Source organism: Xiphophorus couchianus, chromosome 10 (genome assembly GCF_001444195.1).
Source record: "Xiphophorus couchianus chromosome 10, X_couchianus-1.0, whole genome shotgun sequence".
NCBI lineage: Eukaryota > Metazoa > Chordata > Actinopteri > Cyprinodontiformes > Poeciliidae > Xiphophorus > Xiphophorus couchianus.
The window spans coordinates 6,328,990-6,351,864 of NC_040237.1; the positions used below are offsets into that span (position 1 = coordinate 6,328,990).

General features: G+C 36.7%; 1 protein-coding gene across 2 annotated transcripts in view; it reads right to left on the reverse strand.

The window, feature by feature from the left end:
* Nucleotides 1-22,875, reverse strand: part of dock1 (dedicator of cytokinesis 1) — a 215,075-nt gene that overhangs the window by 52,149 nt on the left and 140,051 nt on the right. For both annotated transcript variants that reach the window (XM_028029430.1, XM_028029431.1), the window contains exons 30-31: nt 4,222-4,300; nt 2,802-2,902 (exon numbers count right to left, since the gene is read on the reverse strand). In XM_028029430.1, the coding sequence (XP_027885231.1) occupies nt 2,802-2,902; nt 4,222-4,300 (180 nt within the window). The remainder of the gene's footprint in view (nt 1-2,801; nt 2,903-4,221; nt 4,301-22,875) is intronic.

The following is a 22,875-nucleotide window of genomic DNA, read 5'->3' on the forward strand; positions in this document are numbered from 1 at the left end:
TATATTTAATAATTTTTTAGCTTGCTGAGGTCTAACAATTACATATTTTTAAGTTTCTCAGGAGTGTGCGAGTACCGTACACAAACATTTCTAATGAAAACAAACAAAAAGAAATAAATGCCTTATCTTCTGTACTGCCTCCCAACAAAATTACAAACCTACACATATATCAAATACATTGAAATGTTCTATTGTTATTCAAGTTAGATTAATTAGTTTAAACCAGATAATTGCAAATATCGGCTGAAGTTAAATTAGACCATGCTTCTCCACCAGGTGCCCTCTGCGATGTCCTTCTATGCTCAGATTAAAGCCTGTCCAAGATGACTGAATCACACTGGTTGACTCTAGGACATGGTGACCTCCTTATCCCGTCCTCCACAAAGCACACTGATGTTGTGATACCTTGTTGCAATTCTACAGAGGAAGTGCACCGTCTGCTGACACACAACAAATATCAATTCCAAGTCTTACCCTCTCACATAATGTGCTACTTCAGAGGATCCAGAGGACATAGCGGCATTTTAAAACCCAAATGACTGGTGTGCCAATACCATAAGAAAGTAATGCCCTTTGACGTAAGTGATCAGTGCACTGAAAGATGTCTTAAAAAAGAAGCTGCATCACTTCTTTATGGCCTCATTGGGTTAAAGCTCTTCACAGCATTCTGCAGTCAAAGGGAGAAGTGATGCAGAGCCCAGAGATTGATTGTGGGGAGAGTATTGGCAGAATTATAAAATACAGTATTAATGAATGCTGGCCTCTGAATGATTCTGTGGCTGCATGCATTATATATAACCATCCTTCAGTCTTTTTGCATCTCATTGTGTATGTGTGAAAAAAATTCTCACAGCATGCTTGTGTGTGTGACTGGCAGGAAGTAGGCTTGTTTCCCACATTAAGACGTGGGGATGACTGTGCACGAGGCACAGTTTTCTCATCTATGCCGAGACAGATGCAGCTCGCTTTTCCGTCACACTCTTGCAGACCCGGAGACAGCTGTGACTGTCGGCTGTCAGGACCTACAACGTGCGTCTGTCAGCGACGTGCGGAAATCTCTCGCTGAGGTTAAATAACAATATCACGTCTGCAGAGGGTCGTCAGAGAGCAGGTCCCAGCAGGCTGTGCGGAGTAATGCAACTGGGTCATGAAGTAAAGATCATGATTGAGAGGGAAGAAAGGAGATTGAATGTGAAGGTATGAGGTGACGGAAAGAGAAGAGATGGAGAACAAAATACAGAGTGGCAGGCACAGTAAGAGAAATAGACCAAAAAAACATGTGTGACTGACAAGCAGGAGCTGGTAAAGACAACTCGGATGAGATCAAAGCCTCAAGCAAAGATGAGTGAGACATTCACTAAACCTGACAATGTGATGCTCCCTCTCCTCATCACTCATTCGAGAAAATCATAACAATGACACGGCCGCATGCTCATTTGCTCAGCTGTATCCACGAAACAAATCTCAGTAAAAACATCAGCGCTTATATGTACAGTAACTCTCAAATGTTTACGAGTTCCTGTCAAAATGTCAGGTTTTATGAACTTTTAATCTTCTTTCATGTGAAACATTTCCATGTTTATCTAAATAAATTGGAATTCATTACATATAGTATTATATGTGTCAGGCTTTTTATAAATTTTCATGACTGCAACTTACAGGTAATGAAAAAACAAAAATTATTATGATTTTAATGGCTGGACTAAATCTACTTCAGATAGAAAGTTAGTTTTTGTCAATATGGATGAAATTAGGAGCAAGTGAGTAAATATAACTGACTTGACAAATTCCAGACTAAGATGCACAGAACTACCAAGACATTTTGAAATGAAAAAAATCATATCATGACATGATATCATATTGCCATAATATATCATGAGATCATGATTTTGCAGATCTGCAAAATCTAATCTATGATGGTTTTCAAAGACAGAAATAAATAGATTCAACTAAAGCAAATCCACTTCAAATCACTTTGTGCTTTGCATTCGTCATCTAATACACAAAGCAGCTGAAACAGCTGAAAAAGGAAATTTTCCTTCCACTTTCCATTTATTTGTTCCTTTTTTATTGGTTCATCACATAAAATCTCAATAAAATACATGAATGTTTGTGGGAGTAAGGTGATAAAATGTGAAACTGTTAAAAGTGGGTGAATACATTTGCCCTGGAATGCCTGTTCAATATCTAGCCAGAGGGGGTAATTTCTATTTTCTAGTGTAAGTTTATTAGTGCAAGTGATAAAATGCTGACCAACAAGCAGCATCTCTGTCAGGCACCAGCCAGTGTGATGTGTGATTCACTGACAAAAACTCCTCCAAATGAAGATGAGCTTCCAATATGCTCAACATCTTCCCAGAAAGCATTTGTCAGGCTGTCTGAAAAATACTAATATAGATAAATATGTCTGCTGGAGAAACAAAGAACGGCAAAGCGCTAAGAGATGAGAAATTTAACTTTTAACTTTAAATTCAACTTTAAACTTGAATTATTGTAAAAAATATTTCACATTAGTAATTATATTTTAACATCTTGAACCTTCTCTCCAGGGAATGGTACAGAACATTTCTGGATCAGAGACATTTCGGTACAGAATGTACTCACAATAGACATTACAGCAGCAGTGAGTCTGTTGTGCTATGATCATGACAGGAAAAACAACTAGAACAGTTTCGTAAAAGAAGCTGCAGGGTGTCTGATATCCCTGCAGGCTTTGATGTACTTGTCCTGGAGAGGAAATCTAAGCTGTAGTAGGGTAAAATAAGGATGTCCTGAGGATTTAAGGGTGAGGCCATACTTACTTCTGGAAGATCTTGGTTCTTTTGTCACTCGAGAAGTTTTCCAGCTGCAGCGACTCCTGGGTGAGGAAGGCCACGGCCAAGTGGAAGTAGTTGTTCCACAGCTAACCCAGATAAAGACAGACAGAGGTGGATAGGGAATAAGAGACTCACAGCTCAAAGCCAGTTTTACAACAGTGTTATTCAGTGCTAGACAATGTGGGCAGGAGAGCTTTATGGTTTCATTAAATCAAAAGCTATAGATGAGATGGCTACAGTTTGTTGCTGGGAAGCTGTCCCAGTGGATGCAGAGGTTGTTGATTTAGGTCAATGTCACCAACAGGATGTTTTCCATCAGGGAACTCTGCAGCTTTATTCATTCCTGTGTGACTCTTCTTTGAATGTAAAATGTTTGAAATGAAGGTTCCTTATAAAGAATTGTATTGTGAGTATAAGGTCAAGACAAATTTATTTGTATACATTTCAGCAACAAGGCCGTTCAAAGTGCTTTACACCATAAAAACATCATTCAGTCACAAATTATGAAACAAGCAATGAACATTAAATTTTGTCAAATGTCATTATTAAAATCATCAAGCAAATACACATCAAATATGTTGATCAATGTTCCACAAAGGCAAATCTTGGATTTAAAGGAACTCAGACTTTCAGCTGTTTTGCAATTTTATTGGAAGTTCCCGATTTGAGGTGCAAACCTAGAAACTAATGCTTCTTATCCATTTTTAGTTTTGGTTCTACAGATGGAAAGCTGAAAAGATCCAAAAGACCTGAGTCCTAACTACATATGTAGTTACGGTATGTAAGAGTTAAAAGAATTCCTACATCATATCAAGCCTGAAAATGAATGGAAAGATGGATGGATAAGATGGATAGATGAGATGGGATGTGGAATAAAGTCTGGAATTCCCTTTTTTTTTCTTTTTCCATAGTTTTCCAGATCTAGAAAGAACTTTAAATTCCACACTTTTCCAGACTCGATAGGATCCCTGGAGGAAAACACTTGTTTCTGTCCTGATAAACTGAGATTTAACCTTTTTCTTTAAACCACAAAAACAGCTTTAAGTGCTGTGAGTCACACTAAAACAAACCTACATTAATCAGTCCATAAAGGCTTTGAAATCTCTGAGGAGTTTAGCTGTTGACAACATTCTTTCATGTATCAGATATTGAAATGAAAAAAAAGAAAAGCTGTTGCTTTTATCAAAGGGGAGCAGGTAAAATATTCAGGACATAAAAATTGCAGGCTACTACAATGTAATTTATGTTCTCTATCGCTCTCTCTCTCTGCAATTTTCATAGTGCTTCAAATGTCACATCTAGAGTTGACATGACAAATAAAAGGAGCATTATTTGGAGTTTTGTGGAGCTGATGCAAAGTAACTTAAACTGAGGAAGAGATTATAAAAATCAGTGCAATGCTTACCTGTAGCTCAAAGTTGGCTTGATCCAGAAATTTCTTGCTCAACACATCTGCATACTGGCTAATAGCCCGAAGGAAAACCCTTGAAACACAAGAGAGGAGTGTTGTTTAAAAGAAACAGATGCAGAATGCTTCCTTTCCATCAGCATTGAACAATATGAGGAAACAGACAGTGGCAAATATAAATCATCTGTTTGGTTATAGTGGCAGTAACAAGGCTTGATGGTATCTCATTCAAAGTGTCATTTAATGAGGAAAATCTCTAAAGTTTAAATAAATTATGGTAAAGTATCTGCTTTCTATACATCTGATGTCACATACACTGCAAGTAGATGCGACTGCTACATAGTGAAGATAGTCAACTTAGGTGTCCCAGAAAGACCCTATAGTAAGAAGCGACAAATAAATAACAAGCTTATATGCAGTTATGCATATAAGCTTATTATTTTTCTGAAAGTAAGTTTTAATGTTGCATTAATAAATGCTGTCTGATGCACAACACCGTGCAGCATTCACAACTTTACCTTACCAATCCTTTTTAAACTCCATTAAAAACTGCTTAACAAGTTATGTTTATTATATTAACACTTTTCAGTGGGATTTTTTGATCCCAGTGAGAAAAATGTTTTTTAAACGGTGGTTGACACATTTTTGTAAAATTAATTTATGACATGGATACACAGAAAAAGCTGTAAAATTCACTGCAAACAAAAGTCACAGCCAAACAACAGACCTCATCTGTCTTTCTGTCCATGTGTGATGAGCTTTTGCCCAGAGAACCTGGCAGCACTTCTGCAAAGGGTTGATTTATGGATTCCTTTGTAATGTTTAGGTTTAAATTTTTTGGATGCAACTGCGCTGAATGAAAAAGATTTTAAAATGTAGGGATCAGGGTTTCTAATGCAGTGCACTAAAAAGTTGGGCTATGCATTGGGCTTTTTCAAAATTGATTTTTATTTTGCTTTTTATGAATAGTATAATATAAATATGTTTAGCATATTTCTGAGTTAATTTGCTCCCTTCAAATGTTTGAAGTTTTGACAAATTAAAGCTCAAAAATTACGTTTTCAAGTTTATCAATAAGATACTGAAAACTACTTGTTAAAATGTTGATACAAAGAAAGCTTAAGGTTTAAATATTATATTTTAGTGGCAGAAAACCTAAGTATCTTGAAAACATAAAAACCAATATGTACACTGTTTTTCAAGGTGAATTTTTTGAGTGACATTCTAAATCCTGCTATGTACTTCTATTTATATACTAGCAATGTTGATGTGTCTACAAATAGAGAACAGAATGTTTCCTTGTCAAAGATAGCTTGAGTTGGGTTTTAACAGCCAGACCACCAAGAAGACCTTAAGTGTCTGGAAACGGTGTTTGTCACAAGTGACCCTCATCGCAGTGATTACCTACAGGCAGACTGGACTCACTACAGAGCACTTTTAAAATCCCTGTGTAGGGTTCTGGTTTGTATGGTCCTCAAACTGTTGGCTCTCAACAATATTTGATCAGAGTTCCTCCTCAACCTCAGAGGATGATTCACCATGTAAACTTTGAAGACAGTCCTTTTGCTACTTTTGTCTTCAATAGACATGCTGTGCATCAATGCCCAAGAGGAAAGCCACTATTTAAAGAACTTTCATACAGAAAAACTACAAAGGCTGCATTTTAGAAAGTTTGCAACTTTAAAAAAAAAAAAAAAAAAAGAGTTTAGTTGGAGGGACTGAAAAAGGCTGTGGTCATAAATCGACAACAAAAGAAAAAAAAACGTACAATCTACTTTTGTACATTTGCCCTTAAAAGCATAAGACAAATCAAATCTCCACAGTAGGTCAGCGCTTCTGTGAACAGAAACATGGGAGGCACAATAGATAGAAGGAACACTAGAAATGAGATGTACTCTGTACATCTCCTGTGGTACATTGGCTGATAGGTTAATCCACTCCGACACTGCTGAATTAAATGTTAATAACTTAAGTGGCATGAAGCTTTTAGAGGCAAATTATTAATGCCACTCACAGAGATCCTCTGCCTCTGCTTAATTTATCTTTATTTTCTGAAAGAAGTTGTTGTGCAATAATGTGTGCGCCAATCTTGAAGAATCGCACTTGAAACTGTACTTTCAATAGAAAAAAAACAACAATATATATAGCACAGCATATTCAGCAAATACTTATTTAAAGATCCATTGTCCAAGGTGCTGTAACTTGTTATCTCACAACAGAAGGTGTTCCTACAAAATATTGACTGAGTGTGGCTGAATATATTAATTCTACACTTTTCAGATTTTCCATTTGCAAAATAAGACATATCTTTTTCCTTCCGTTTCACACTTATACAGTCATTTGTGTTGGTTAAATGAAATCCAAATAAAATCCATCTCAGTTTATCACTGAAATGTGACACAAGGTAAAAAAAAAAAGATCAATGAGGCATGGGTATGCAATCCACTATACATAAATGCAAAACCTGATTGTCTAATTTAACAAATAGTGATGCCTCAGGATGTGCTGAAAATCGCAAAGGGGAAAAAAGGACAGTTGTGATGCCCCTTGAGTGGATTGCATCAGAGTTTCATGAGCAGGCAATAAAGCGGCATTAAGATGCAACACTTGTGTAATCAACACTGGCAGGTGAGCAGACATCTGCTGCAGGGGTAGCTTCAAGAGAGCCTTGTCCTCCTCACCCACGCTAAACTCATTAAAAACAGGATCACATAATGATGGGAATTGGCTGTTTCATGTGTATTATCGCTAAATCTCCTACACTCTCCTTCAGTTGTATGGGATTAGGGATCTTTGAGCTTAATGGAAGGTCTAATGTTTAATGCTGTGGATACGGTGCTGGGGGTTTCCCACTTCCCAGAATAACTGACCTTGAACAGGAACAAAAGAACTGGTTCGACAGTAGAACTGTGGGACTATCGGTATTTTCAGGTCATACAATATTCATCACCCATATATATCTCCATTGCTGACTAAACGCTATCAAAGGGTGCGATACACATTCCCTGTGACCCCAATCATTAGTCAGAAAGGTTAACTGTCATTGAACACCTTTGGATATTCCATTAGAACTCCATTCCTCCAGCTCTCTACTTCTTCCAAGCACTCAGACAGCCTATTACCACTATCCTGTCTGCTCCCGCACAGGCTCCCCCTCAGCAGACCTTACTCAATTTTCTGCAGCTGTGAACATGCCAATATAGTTTATAGGTCCAATGCTGGACTAATGCTTAAATGTATTTCCTTCCTTTGCACCTATGAGCTAAGAAAGAACTGGTGCTCAATATGTGCAGCTAATTGCTGACCTATTTTTATATAAGCTTTTCGTGTTTATTTGATGACTGAAGTAGAGACCGAATACAAAAAACTCTATTATTCATTAAAGACTTCTTCAAACATGAAATGCAAGAGCAATATCATATATTGCCAGATATTAGACAGAATTGTAAAGCTCACATTTGCTTTGCCTAAAGGCAAGAAAAAGCAGCAAACTTTCTGTAATCATGGGAACCTGAAGCTGCCTTCTGAATATGGACAACATTTTAGTCATTGGTAATAAACAGCATGCAGATAGACCTGTTTTCTATAAATGCACCGATCAGAAATTTTGTTGCTGATTTTTAGGGATGTCCCAATAGCCTTTGTCAAGAGAAGTGGAGTTTTGATGACTACACTGAGCCCTCTGTGAAAACTGAGGATGAAGAATCTGCATCTTCACATCCCAGACGAACTTCTTCTCTTTCTAGGGGATGAGGACGGCGAACTGCAGGAGGGTGATGGACTCCCAGCATGTGAAAGGTCTGACCTCGTGGAGGGGGTGTCAAGAAAATCCGAGCTCATCCCACTTCCCCATGCTGGAGATTTAAGTTTAACAGTAATAATAAATAAAGTTATCTTTAAAATGAATCACTCAAGTGATATCAAGGCCCAACAGTAGACTTAAGTGTCAATAAAATAAATCTAGTTGTGTGTGTTGTTTTTGTCTCATGCAAACTTTGCTTTAATTCTACTTTTTTCTATCTAATCATAAGAAATCATAGTCAGTCAGAGAGATTCATGAAACAGGAAAAGCAGGTTTCCTGGAAAAAGAGGAAGTAAGTTTCCAGCCTGCAGATTTATAAAAATAGCTGAGACTATTTCTTAGTTTAAAGCATGAAAGTTTTAAAGAATGAAATCTAAACATTATTAGTAATTGGATAAGATTCAAAGTAAAATACTTATATTAATATTGGTTTACTTGTAATAATACTTACACTTACATTTGTGAGAACACTTACAAGAAAAACAAGTAACTGTAACTTTGGTATTAAATAATTAGAATCATGGATTATTCTTGGTTTCTTTTCAGAAAAACATCTGTAATAACTCACATTAAGATTATAATAAGTATAATTAATAAGTTATGGTTATAAAATCATAAATGAATGCTAAATCAGAGAAGCTAAAGAAAATAAATGTAATATAAATGTGATTTTGACATTGAACTTGAAATGGTGTAAAAAGGTGTAACTGCAATTAAACATCACTGATATGTTGGAGGTAGATGGTAGGTGAAAGGTGAAAGGAAGGGAAAAAGGGGAACTAACAGGAGAGCAGAGATGATCAGCACCTTATATGGAAACAGGTTGTTGAACAATGTAAAAAACTTTTAAGAGGAAAGGTCGTGCAGGCAAGGGACATAGGAGGTTGAGCAACCCTGAGGCATTGGCACAGACATCATGATGCAAACGCCCCAAAAAGGTGGATAAACCCTATATAAGGTGGGTGCAAAAGAGGAACCTTTCGTTGGATCCTCCGGGCAGCTTTGAGCCAAGATCGAGATGGACAAAGAACTCTGCAGCTGAAGAAGAGCCGGGGCCACGGAGCCGAAGACTGTCCCGCTCATGGAGACCAACCCGTCTGGCCCACAATCTGTGGCTTCGAATCGCACTTCTCTCATCGGCTGGGTTCTGACCCCAAAGACAAAGATGAAGACAAAGACAAAGAAGAAGAACTGGTGCCTTTTTTCCTGCCAGCACCAAGTCCTGTGTGACCTCACCATCCATGCGGAGAAGAAGCTCATCGGACCTGCGGAGATCCTGGCCTTCATCGATCGGCGTCTTCCTCCTGCTGCAGCACCTTCTTCATCGTCGTGCCAGGTCTGGGGTTCGAGGCGCCAGGCTCCGTCCGTCTCTCTCAAAGGTTCCCTTTTTTAGTTCTCAGTATCAGCAGTAGGGAAAGATAGACTAGATGACTGATTTTACTTATTTGATTATTTCTGCTACTGAATTAAGCTGTACTGACCCTTGCAAAAATGCCTTACTAATAAAATATTTAGCATAAAGAAAATCTAAAGATGTTGTGGACATTCAGTTAATGAGTCACCTTAAAGTTCTTTGATGGTTGTAAAATAGCTGTGATGTTTGATTCTGGAGAGGAAAAAGTGGAAAATGTTTTTAGGTTGCTGGTAGCCCATATGTAAAACATCATCCTTGGGACTCGCCCGAGTTACTAAAACCTACCTGGTTCAATAACAAATGCACGTTGTAAAATAGAGAACGAGCGACCGTTAACAGGTGTGCTCTGTGAAACTAGTTGGCTGTAGGCTGCTCAGTCTGGCTAATTCACAGGGGGAAGAAGGGTGGGACACCTGGATGTAGGCCGTCAGATAACCAGGCGAATCGTTTCTCGAAACCAGCTTAAACAGAATTTACTTCAGTTCTGGACAGGGTAAATCCCAGCAGATTTAGGAAACTCAACGGACCCGTTAGACGGAGAGCTGGTAGCACATCTCCCCTCTCAGAAGAGGAAGTACGAGAGTGAGAGAGTAGAGACAGAAAGGAGGGGGGGGGGGGGGGGGGGGGGGTGTTGCGCAACAACCACTTGTTGTAGATTGTCCATTCCGGTTGTTCTGGCTTCTCAGATGTCTCTTACGGTCGTTTCTTACTGGTGGGTTGTGCTGGCCCAATTTCAAGCTCCGGGTCCAGCAGGATGTCTTTAACCATGTCTGCGTCTGTGTGATGATGTCAGCTGCTGGTGTTTGTTCCTCTGTTGCCGGATGTCTTCTCGATGGCTGCAGTGGAGGACGCGGTGTGCTCCCGGCTCTTCTTCAGCTGCAGAGTTCTTTGTCCATCTCGATCTTGGCTCAAAGCTGCCCGGAGGATCCAACGAAAGGTTCCTCTTTTGCACCCACCTTATATAGGGTTTATCCACCTTTTTGGGGCGTTTGCATCATGATGTCTGTGCCAATGCCTCAGGGTTGCTCAACCTCCTATGTCCCTTGCCTGCACGACCTTTCCTCTGAAAAGTTTTTTACATTGTTCAACAACCTGTTTCCATATAAGGTGCTGATCATCTCTGCTCTCCTGTTAGTTCCCCTTTTTCCCTTCCTTTCACCTTTCACCTACCATCTACCTCCAACATATCAGTGATGTTTAATTGCAGTTACACCTTTTTACACCATTTCAAGTTCAATGTCAAAATCACATTTATATTACATTTATTTTCTTTAGCTTCTCTGATTTAGCATTCATTTATGATTTTATAACCATAACTTATTAATTATACTTATTATAATCTTAATGTGAGTTATTACAGATGTTTTTCTGAAAAGAAACCAAGAATAATCCATGATTCTAATTATTTAATACCAAAGTTACAGTTACTTGTTTTTCTTGTAAGTGTTCTCACAAATGTAAGTGTAAGTATTATTACAAGTAAACCAATATTAATATAAGTATTTTACTTTGAATCTTATCCAATTACTAATAATGTTTAGATTTCATTCTTTAAAACTTTCATGCTTTAAACTAAGAAATAGTCTCAGCTATTTTTATAAATCTGCAGGCTGGAAACTTACTTCCTCTTTTTCCAGGAAACCTGCTTTTCCTGTTTCATGAATCTCTCTGACTGACTATGATTTCTTATGATTAGATAGAAAAAAGTAGAATTAAAGCAAAGTTTGCATGAGACAAAAACAACACACACAACTAGATTTATTTTATTGACACTTAAGTCTACTGTTGGGCCTTGATATCACTTGAGTGATTCATTTTAAAGATAACTTTATTTATTATTACTGTTAAACTTAAATCTCCAGCATGGGGAAGTGGGATGAGCTCGGATTTTCTTGACACCTTTTTTTTTTTTCAGATCAACTACAAGTACTTCAGTACCTAGTACAGACACAGTGTAGTTAACAAGTTGGTATTTCCACACAATAACTTTTGAAAATAAATGTATTTTATATAGAAAAGATTAGCTCTTCTTATTTGTAAGTCTACAGTCCCCCTGACTGTTTTAAGTACTGATAAATACAGCATGACAAACAGATTGTTTCTCATTTTCAGGTGTATGTTCCATCATATTCTAATTTAATATAAATATACAATTGAAGCCATTCTGGAGCTGATAATTAAACAATAACACTACAAGGTTATCCTTTAAGGACAACCTGTCAATACAACAAACCTACCGAATAAAGCAAAAAAAACAAACAAAGAAAACAAAAGAAAAACACACTAACTTTTGGAATACATCTGTCGGCTCTGCATGTCATGTGAGAAGTTGATATTTTTTTCAATGGGTCTATTGAAGCCCGAGATGCACTGAAAGCCCTCACACATAGAAGCCATCAGTAATTTTGCACCTTAAGGCAGTGCTGTATTGGCTTCACTTCACAGCAGATGCCTGCGTTCATCATTTACATACTCTGACTGATGCAGTGCATTCTCAAAGAGCTCTCTACTTTGGTTATCTCTGTCCATAGATCATTACCCTAGAGAGACTGTGACGGTTCCATTAAAGTTTTTAGGTTTCGCATATAATAAATGTAAAAAAAAAAAGAAAAAAAGAGAAAAACCCCGCTGATTACTCAAGGTCAGAGAGATGTATTTTAGATAAGATTGTGCTTTTTTCTATAGCTGTACCAACTTTTGAAACCTTTCATTGAGTTATAGTTTGAGCACTGTAGATGTCCTTGAAGCATTGCAATGGTATCATTGGAAACTTGCTGAAAAACGGTTTTGTTATGGCTTTTTTTGTTAGGGAAGAATAAAAAGAGTGAGAGAACCAGGGGAATTCCGCCAAGCCCAGGTGCAGCCCTCCCTGGACGTCACGTATGTGGACAGAAGCCGCTGTGGCGTTGAAAGAACACAGACATAAAAAACAAGTCATGGAAAGGCCAAGACTTATAAACACCTGAAGGATACTACACCACACCACTATCACCCATAGTGTCCTGTCAGAAGCTAATAGACTGGAATAAAACCTGTGGAAAAACCAAACAAACAAAAATCCACCCATAAACCTCAGCTGCAAAAACTTACTTGCTGATTTCTCAAATCAACTCACCATAAGAAAGCTACACCAGAAAACCAACTGGAGTTCAACCAATGTTCTGTCTGTAACGGTCAGATTGCTGTCCCATCCTGAACGCAAACCACAACAAACAGCAACAAAACTTTCAAAAATCTCTTTCAAAAAGCAAGATGCTGACCCCAGCCTTCTCAGCAGCACCTCCCCCAAAAAGCCCAGACCAGCCCCCACCAAAAGATGTTGAGATAACATCTATAAAGTAGCAACAATTTCAACATGAAAGAGTGGATTAAAGGAAGGACCAATGATACAGTCTCTCTTGTCATTGGACGGACGTCCCCAAAGTTCATATGCATGTAGAATGTATTAATTTCTTTTAAAAATTATTACTAGAACTGCAAGTTTGCATTACTGAAACACTTGTATTGAAAATACATTAATCATTCATGGTCTTACTATTAGTGATTAATTGTAATCATCAGTAGTCGTAATTTCTTGAGGTGTTAGTAATGCTGCATGCAGATTTAACTTCTGGATCACACAGTCAGGATAACAGCTAGATCAATGCTCCTCACAGCTTCTGGCAAAATATGACTCAACATGCAAAAGTCTACTGTAATCAATTTTTTTTTTTCTTCTGATCTCCCCTCTTAGTAAGAAACAAACCCTCACAGTTTCATTCCTAACTGATCTCTGATGCAGCATGATGAAATTTCCTGTCCTTTTCTACATAACTGATCTTCACCGTCCACACACAAATAATGGATGTTTTCCCACAAATTAGCTTAAAAGTGTTCCTTTCAAATGTTAATGTAAAATATGTCAAGTAAAAGCCCATTTGAAACCAGCAGCCAGTTGGTCCCTCTGTTTGCAGACATATCATGTGCTTTAACAGACAGGACAGCTCCTCTGTGAGCACATCCTGCCATTAATTACAGTGAAAAACTTAATGAGGTAGATGAAAATAGAATACACTCTCCCTTGTGGTGAACTTTGCACAGACATTGCTGTAGGGCCATTTTAAACAAGATTAAAGGAATTTAGGTCCTTCTTCTTAAACCTTACAATATATAATTTTTAGTGTGGGTCTAAGAGTGTGGAAATTTTAAAGTCATGGTCCCTACGGAGATGTAATACTAATAAAAGCTTAGAATATATTCAGGTTAAAAGGAATAATTTATAAAATAATACAGAACCCTAAAGTCTAAAGTCTAACAACATTAGGGGACTGTCCATGCACACAACTAGCAACATGAGTGTGACTACACAGTATCAGCACAATGAACATTAAGTGCAGATTATATTTTGTACTGAGGTACATTAAACTTGCATTTCTTTCAAATCCCACTGCCAAGTGGTGTTTACCTCACAAAACATGCAATGCCTAGTCTTTATACTACTGAGACAAAGTCAACTGCTACGACAAAAAGGGAGACAGGGTGACAGGATGAGAAATCAGTTATTTCTCTAAAGTACCAAATAAAGGTAAGATGTTTCAAATGGTTTCCAAAACAGAAAATTTGAAGAAAATTAAAACTTTATCTCCTCCAGTTTCTACAGTTTAACCTTCATTTTGTGAGATGTTATGACAGTGCAAGTTTTCTTTGATTTCAGGGCGTTTAGCCTACAGTAGCAAACCTCTTCTAAAAATACTACAAATTGTCAATCTGGTCATGACTTAATCAGAGTAAAAACTGCACCCCAGCCCAAGTCTACTACAAAGGAATATATTTTTACAGGAAAACTTAAGCTACAGAAATAAAAGTGATAAACATAATAAAAAGGTTTTTGGGGAAGACCCAAATGTGTCACCCTAGTTGTAAGTTTTGTTTATTTTTCTTGGTTCTCCAGCTTCAAGAAACGAAGGTATCTCTAATTATCTCAACAAAACACCAGACTTCATTAACTTCTGCTTAGAGAGACAAAAACATAACTTTAACTTTTTTTAATTAGGCTGAGCAAAAGCATCGCAGCACCTCCTACCCAACTGGAGTCATTTTCAGTCAGCACACATAGGCCATCATTATGATAAGTATGCTTGATCCAACCATCAGTGACAGGAAAATCATCCAATTAGCACGGGCTGATAGGTGTGTGTAAGTTTACATCCGTACACAGGACAGATGATTTGATATTACATCCATTTTTTTTAAGATTATTTAAATAAGTTGACTTTCTGTTCTGGTACAAAGCTCTGAACTGTCATATGATCTGCACCTAAGCCTTATGCTAATAAAAAGTTATCACCCAATCATACTTGTTAATTGAGTTCAGCAAGCATCACCGATAATCATCGTGACCCATTTGCATACGATTGCTGAATAGCTGGCATATCTGGCAATGCTGAGAGATAGTGCAAGGTCAAAAACCTTCATTATCAGAGCAATTAATTCAATTAGATTAACTTTATTTTAGACACCTGATCAAATATTAAGACTGACCTATCTGGGAACATATTTTAAGACATTTTGGCCATGGTTATGAGAGCTAAAATTATATTAAAACTATGTTGTTGTTTTTTTTCAGATTCACTTTGAGAATTCACTAAGTAACATTCCTGCACATATACTAAAGGGAGCTTTAATGACTCAGAAATATCACTGGGGTTAGTCAACGTACTGCAGTCACATGCTAGACCTTTATATTTACACAGAGGAAGAGCTTACCATTTCTTCAATCTAGTTTAGCATTTAGAACACATTTTAAAAATAACCACATGGGTTTGGATGAAAATAAACAAAAAAGAATCTGGAATCTTATATATATATATATATATATATATATATATATAAGAGAAAACCCTTCAGTCACATCTACAAATTAAATAAAATAGTCCATGTTTTATTGTGCTTGCATTTATTTGTCAAATTTCGTAAATTATTTTTTTCACATCTTCAACAATAATAAAATTATAGGATCCAAACTTTTGATGATACCTTGGTCTTTCAACTTTAGGATATCTTTGAAATGTTAAAATATTTCATGATCTCACAGCTTAATGCTACTATTGTAATATAATGCCATCCACTCTATCATTGTATATATATTAACATCAGCATTTCTATCCTGGGAAGACCAGGCTTTGAAGCTGAAGTGATACTGCTCTAATAAAGCGGTATTTACAAACTAAATCTACTAGAATCACCAGTTTTTTTAACCACAAGTCTTGGAGATATTGAAATTCAGACCTTATGATGGAAGTAGATAAAAAAAAAAGTGACTAATTAAAGTTTGAACCTGCAGGCCAGTTGGTCTGTCGGTTTTGTAAATATTGTGAGAAAAGGTTGTGGTCCTTTCAAACTTGGCAGCTTGCTGTCTGATGCAAATGTCAGAGTTCCTCAAAGTTACATTCTAGCTGCCTAAAATTACAGACATATCAGTGGTGTAATGAAAAGAAGCTGCTTCCCATTTCAGGAAAATGTGTGAAGAAGTGAATGGGTTACTAATGAGGGAACAAACTGGCTTAGGCAGAACTACTCGCACTGTGGGCTAAGGGAGTTCACCTACTGGACTGGATTTTGGCGTTTGTGGCAAAGTTCATGTCAAACATTTAATGAAATGGTGCTACCTGCTTCAATATTAACGAAGCAATTAAAACAAAATCCATTCGGTTAAACCTTTAACATTTTGTCTTTTCATAATGCATACACAAGTTATAACAGAGGGGAGGGGGAATGAGACTTTTTGCACACAGACCCATCTGAGTGATGAGAAGGAAAAAATTAAATCCCTTTTCTCTCAAAGTCATTTAATAAAGATATAACTAAATTTTATAGAGTGAAACAGGTTGGATCCTTAACACAATTATGAGACTGCTATGTAGGGTTTCAGAATAACAGAAGGTTAATCTTTATGGCACAGTAGCCCTTTTAATCACAGCTGATTGCTATGAGAATCAATACTTATTTGAATTCCAAATTAAAAGCAAATAAGATACGCAGTCATGGAACAGGACCTTTCAATTTGACATATGGTGATCTAAATGAGATAACGGGTTCAACGGAGGATTTATGTTCAAATTGCAGGTACAAAGAAAATCTACAATGCAGGTATAGAAATACTGAGGAACAATGCTCAGGTAGGCCATATCCATTAAAGAAGAATCAGCTTGTACTTAGGTGCCAAGAAAATAGTCCCATGCCATTATGTTACCACCGAAAGCCTCAACATTGACTATACAGAAGTGTTTGTGCATTAATGTTTTCCCATCCAGTTCTGATATCACCTTCTAAATGTTGGAGGTGAAACCGAGACCAAGTAACATTTTTCCCAGCAGTTACATTTTGGAGAAGCTGATGGAATTGCACATGTACCTAATGAAGCTGTAAGTGAGTTTGTGCTAGGCATATCTCATCAAACTATATTGAAATGTTATCATTGGTATTTAATTTTAAATATTCACACTTATAAAGGTAATGTATTTTTATCCAACCAAAATTTATTCTCTCCTCAAGTATAACTTTTCATTTGAGATTTTTCTGCTTTAAAAAGCATATGCTTTTCTAAACTTTTGAAGACCAAATGGAAACTCTAAGCTTAGATGCTATGCAATTAAGTCAAAGCTGTTATGATGGATTACATACACCAGGGTCTTTGTGTCACCCTTTTATTAAGACCGCTGTTATCATTATGTCACTGTGCTCTGTCGATTACAGTGCTTCAAGCCATTGTAAGCAAAATGGAGGTAATTGGATGCAATTTGTGAAAATAAATGTCACTTTTAGAAGAAATAACAAGTAGGAGATGATGTGTATAACTGCTGAACTGATTAAGTTCAGCATTGGAAGGGGGCTAAAAATGGGACAAATGCCCATACAGACTCATACATTGTTTAGTCCATTACCATTCCAGACTTTCACAGTTTACACTTTTGCCTCAGTGAAGACACCATACTTAGGCAAACAAAATGTGTTTGACCAGCTCAATCTTAACAGACAAAAGAGGTAGGCATTTTGGTAGCAACTTTTTCGAAGTAGATGCAATGTGGGCCAAAGTGTGTGTGTTTTTTTAGCTGTGTTTATACAAAAAGTGGGACCATTAACATCCATCTTACATGACATATGTAAGATAGATTTTTCAAATAGTAATTTCAATTATACAAATCTTACAAAAGTCAGATATAACAAGGAACATTGTTGTTAAATGTTTTTATATGCTAGGTTATTAACATACAGGCTTACAACTTAAATATCGTTATTCAAACTGAATCCCTGTTCGTTTTTTGAGTTGCAGATCTGCCCTCCTGATCCTCAATGAGTCTTTACTTATTTAGGAAAGTCTGAATGGCAGCCACCCAGTTTTATAAAACATCTGCTAATGGGTCAGAGGAAGATGGAATGCACATCAGAGTTAAAATGCTTCTTCGTTCCCATTTCTTACTTCACACTTTTCCTTCGACCACATAACTTTCATAACGTTGAAACTCAACTGGAACTTTTACATTTTCTTACCAGAGTTATTAAATAGTTTTGTTGATGACAGGCTAAAGTGTAATGCAGTCAGAGTGGGAGAACACATTAAATATCACTAACTAGAAAATTTATGAAGAAATTTAACTTGGGGGCTGCCAAAGTGTGCGAAAAATGATCATCAATGCTAAGGCAAGCTACAACGTCCTCAATAGCATATGGAGAGTCACAAGCATGTTGAGTAACATGGACTTACTCCATTCAGTATGTCAAAATTAGTGTATAAGCTAAAATTAGCCAAAATGCTTTTGTTAGCCTAAATGCTCCCAGTGGCATGCAGGGTATCACTAGCATGTCGTCTTACATTCACCATATGGTGAATTTGGCAGAAAAATTTTATTTGTTTTATTTTTTATATTTTTGTAATTGGTGGTATAAAACAGACATTCAAAACAAAAGTAAAAATCTGATTTATACTTTGTGGCAGTTCGTTACCAAAACAAACAAACAAACAAAAAGCTCATCTCTTAACACCAAATTAGTAACATGTAATATTATTGTTTATAAAACATAAGCTCTTTTGAAATACTGCTCATCTACTTAGACACAAAAAATGTACAGTTGGTAAATATTGCAAAAGTAAAAATCAGATGTTTAATTTGTGGCACTGTGTTACTAGAAAACACACTCACCTTTTAGCAACAGATTAACAACAAACATTGTTATTGTTAAAAAAACATAAGATTTGTTCTGCTCTTTTGAAATACTACTTATTTTATGCTACTTAATTATTGTACAGTTGGTGAATTTGGCAGAAAAGTGATTTTTTTTCATTGGTGGTAAATATATTCTAAAACAGACATTCAACACAAAAGTAAAAATCTGATTTATACTTCGTGGCAGTTCGTTACCAGAAAAATCACTCATCTCTTAACACCAAATTAATAATAGAATAGAATAGAATATACTTATTGATTCCCATGGGGAAATTGTAACAATGTTTATAAAATGTAAGCTTAAACATTAGCAGAGCATTGCCCCCCACTAGTATGTTAAAATTAGTGCACAAGTGTATATGCTAAAATTATCCAAAATGCTACTGTTAGCCTAAAGGCATTTCAATGCTGTTCCATGTATTGCAATGCAGGCCGCAGTTACACTCTGATTATTTGTCTGACCAAGGATGCAAGAAGGATCACATGATTCTTTTTGAAATAATCAGGTAATGAAGTATTGTATTTGCCACTGCTGTGTTTGTCAAAAAGGGATTAAAACAAAACACTAAATCTGACTGACAAAGTTCAGACTGACGCATCGGAAGTAACCATATCAGAGACATTCAATAAAATGATAAAAACAAGGAAATGTGCTTCATGCCACTTCAGAGAACACATGTGAGACAGTCCCTATTGCCAATTAATCATAACTCTTAAGTCGTGGCCAGTTGGCGCAGTGATAAACGACAGTCTGTGGCTGACCCTGCTGATGCTGCTGTCAACGGGGCAATTAGAGCCCATAAATCCGTTTGCAACCCAGAGGAAAGTAGAAACTGATGGCCGGAGAAAGAGTGGGAGGTTAAGTCCATCTCATTAGTGGTGCTATCACAATGTGGGTTCATAACAGAAACCATCTGCTGACAGTAGGGGTTTCAAATCACTGAGCTAAACGTGACATGAGTTCATCACAGTTAAGACATCCATGAAGAAGACTGAACAGTATTCCAACATGTCATAAGCTCTTTGTACAGTAATAGATGTTACACTAGACAAGCTCAAATACCATAACAGTCCTATTAAGTCAAATAAAAAGCAATTGTTTGTCTGTTGAAATGTGAAAAGTGAATATTGGTGTACTAGTATTAGATGCATATGCTCAAAGATCTTCATTAAAAAGAGTGACTACGCACATTTGCATGTGCTTCGCCTGCACGTTGCAACAGTAGCCTTAGTTAATGCATATATTTACTCGGTGTACAATTCACTTATGTACTGACTTTTTTTACTTAAATATAGCACACGCAAGAGATAAACTGTGGCAATTAGTATCCAAATTAGTTAAATTAATTATAATTGGTCATTGGCAGTAAAATTAATTCAAAAGTCAAATCCTTGCGCTGTGTGCAATATGCATCACCTGGCATAAGAGGAATACAGTGATGGACACACTTCTGCTAAACCGCTAAACTGCTATTAGCAGGGCAAAATATTTGTTGAATTTTGTTAACTTTTAAAAAGTTTGGCACACTGAGTTTCCACAAAATTTATTTTTGAGTATAAATTTTAAAGCGCTAATTTATTTGGTTACTTTATTCATTTTATTCATATAACATTAATTTGAATAAAGTCTATCTTGATGTTTTGGTTATCAATTATTAAGAATTCAATAGGCGTGTCGGTCAGAATGGCAAAATTGATCAAATATGTTTATAAATGATAATTCAAAAATGATGTAATTATCTCAGTTTCTACAAGTAAAGGATACTTTTTTATGATTACATACAATTTACTTCAATTTTAATACAATACTCTGTATTGAGCACGAGTGTTATTGTGCTACGATTTTAATTTTCAGATAGAAATGTTAATGTATACACTGTTAAAGTGATGCATACCACCATGGCTGTATATATGGGCAGGAAATATTAGAAAAAAGTTAATACATAAAATCATTAATAGGTAATCCAATTATTTATTTGCATACTACAACTTAATACTAAGTCAATACTGAAGTATTTAAAACAATACTGAATTAAAATCTAATTGAACAGCAAGTTTCCTAACAATGCCCAGCTCTATTCCAGACTTCATATGTTACTGTGACCTGGGTCCAACTTCAGTGTTTGCTTAAGGCAATTAAAAGAAAAAAGGTTTTGCAAAACATTAACTGTGCTGTCATGAAATGAAGCATTGTGTCACCTTGCTCTGTGAGGAGGCAGGAACACAACCAATCAAACACTCTCAGGCGGATGGCAACAAATGGAGGAGTTTTGCTAATTTGTCATGAAGCATGCACTTGAAGTATTTCAACAAGCTCAAGTATAAGGAAGGTGAGATGAGTCAGGATTTGACAGACTTGTTTTTCATTGAAATAAATAACAATTTACCTCAAGCAAGTGACAGAATGCACAAGCTCAAATGCTGAATTAATCTTTTGGCTGCCTGTCACAAATGCACAAGCATAAAGGTTTAGCTGACAAAGAGTCTGCTGAGGCAAAGGGGATGACACACTGGTCTCAAGACGGCATCAAAAATAAAAGTCTTTATGCACCACGGTACAAAGCAGCAGCTTAAAAAAACCTGATGGCACCTCAGCGATGTCATCAATCTGGCTGAATCACAGGATTACATCAACTCATAAGTTCTTAAATTAGCTCTTTTGACTGTTAAATGCAAAATGAGTCATGTTGAAATGTTGAGTGTGAGGTTAAGGAAAGTTCAATAAGGGATCCCGTGTTTGCCAACATGAAAACAGATGTCATTGCTCACCAGCAGGGAACTGGGTGCAAAACACATCAATGTCTTTTGCTTTGTGACACAGGCAGCAAATACAGTCTTCCTTAGAAAGGAATACGGCATGCAGCAATCAACTGGATGAATAAAAGCGATATAATCTAAATCTAGCAATGCAATCTGTAGTCAAATGGCCTAGCTGGAGATGATGCTTTTGGCAGGAATAGGAAGAGGCTGAAAACTGCTCAGAGTCAAATAGAGGCCAGCATAATAAGCACAGCACCTGCTGCAAATAGCAGGTGTTTTTGCAGGGTTTCCACACCCACAAAAACAAATTCTGACTAATGCATGTGCCGTTTAAAACAAACGCTTGACCCCAGTTTACCAGGAGACACTCAGATTGTTAAGCAGCCAGAGGTGCAGTCTTTCTACCATATTCTGCAGATGTATGTGGGCAGGATTCATAAGCAGGTTTTGCAGTTTTATCACACAGCCAGTACCTGTACTATACAGACAGGTTCATGTACTGTCATATTCAAAGTTTGACTGTTTGTTTTTCTACACAAGCAAGAAAGGAAAAAAAAAACTTACAAAAACAGAACTCAACTTAAGCATTCATACATAATTGGCTCTATTTGCTTCCGTGGTAAAAAAAAATAAAAATAAAAATCTTCAGTGGTTTCAGAGAAAAAGTGTTTAAAGTATGATTCATTGCCAAAGGTCTATTCAAGAAATAAGTTTAAAAAAATGTAATTGTATCCTCTTCTACAGCATGAGCTTGAAACGAGCAGCTTGAGGAAACAAAGTTTTGTAAGAAATTTAGTGTAGTACAATAACTGTCCCATCAAGCTGCTAAGGAAGAAAATGTAAGGTCTTTGAAGTGTAACTAAACCCCAATTCGCCTTTTTTTGAAACCTCAAGGATTTGTAAGGGTTGTCTTTACGTTTTTGTGTTCTGAGTCAGTAGTTCTTCTATGGTTGGCTGTGGTTGGATTTCTCTATTGATTACAACAGTACAGCTTGGTTTGTGTCTACGCATTCTGGCACAAAACCATCTTCCTCAAACACATACACCAGGTGGTGAGACAGGGTTTGGAATAATGAATGTTGTGAGCATGGCTCTACAGAATTTCTGAGCTTTGCACAAAATGATTCATTTGCAATGTGGACACAAAGTGGAATGGGGTCTCCTCTGCTCTGACTGCTGCAGGAAGACAGTGTAAGATAGATTGAAGTCTTTAGGAAGTGGAAGGGGTTTACATGTTGTTATAAAGGTATTCAATAACAAAAAAAGTCACTAGATTTGTCATTGATTGCTTTTATTTTAAAATAATCAATGAAACGTTCTGAAAAGATAAGAAATACTGTATAGCGAGAAGTGGATAAGTTTGCTGGCTCTAACCACTTAGGTGGATTTTTTTTTTTATGTCTATGCATTCATCTATCCATCCCAACATTCATCATTGCGAGCATCCATTTTACTGTCCGGTCATCCATCCT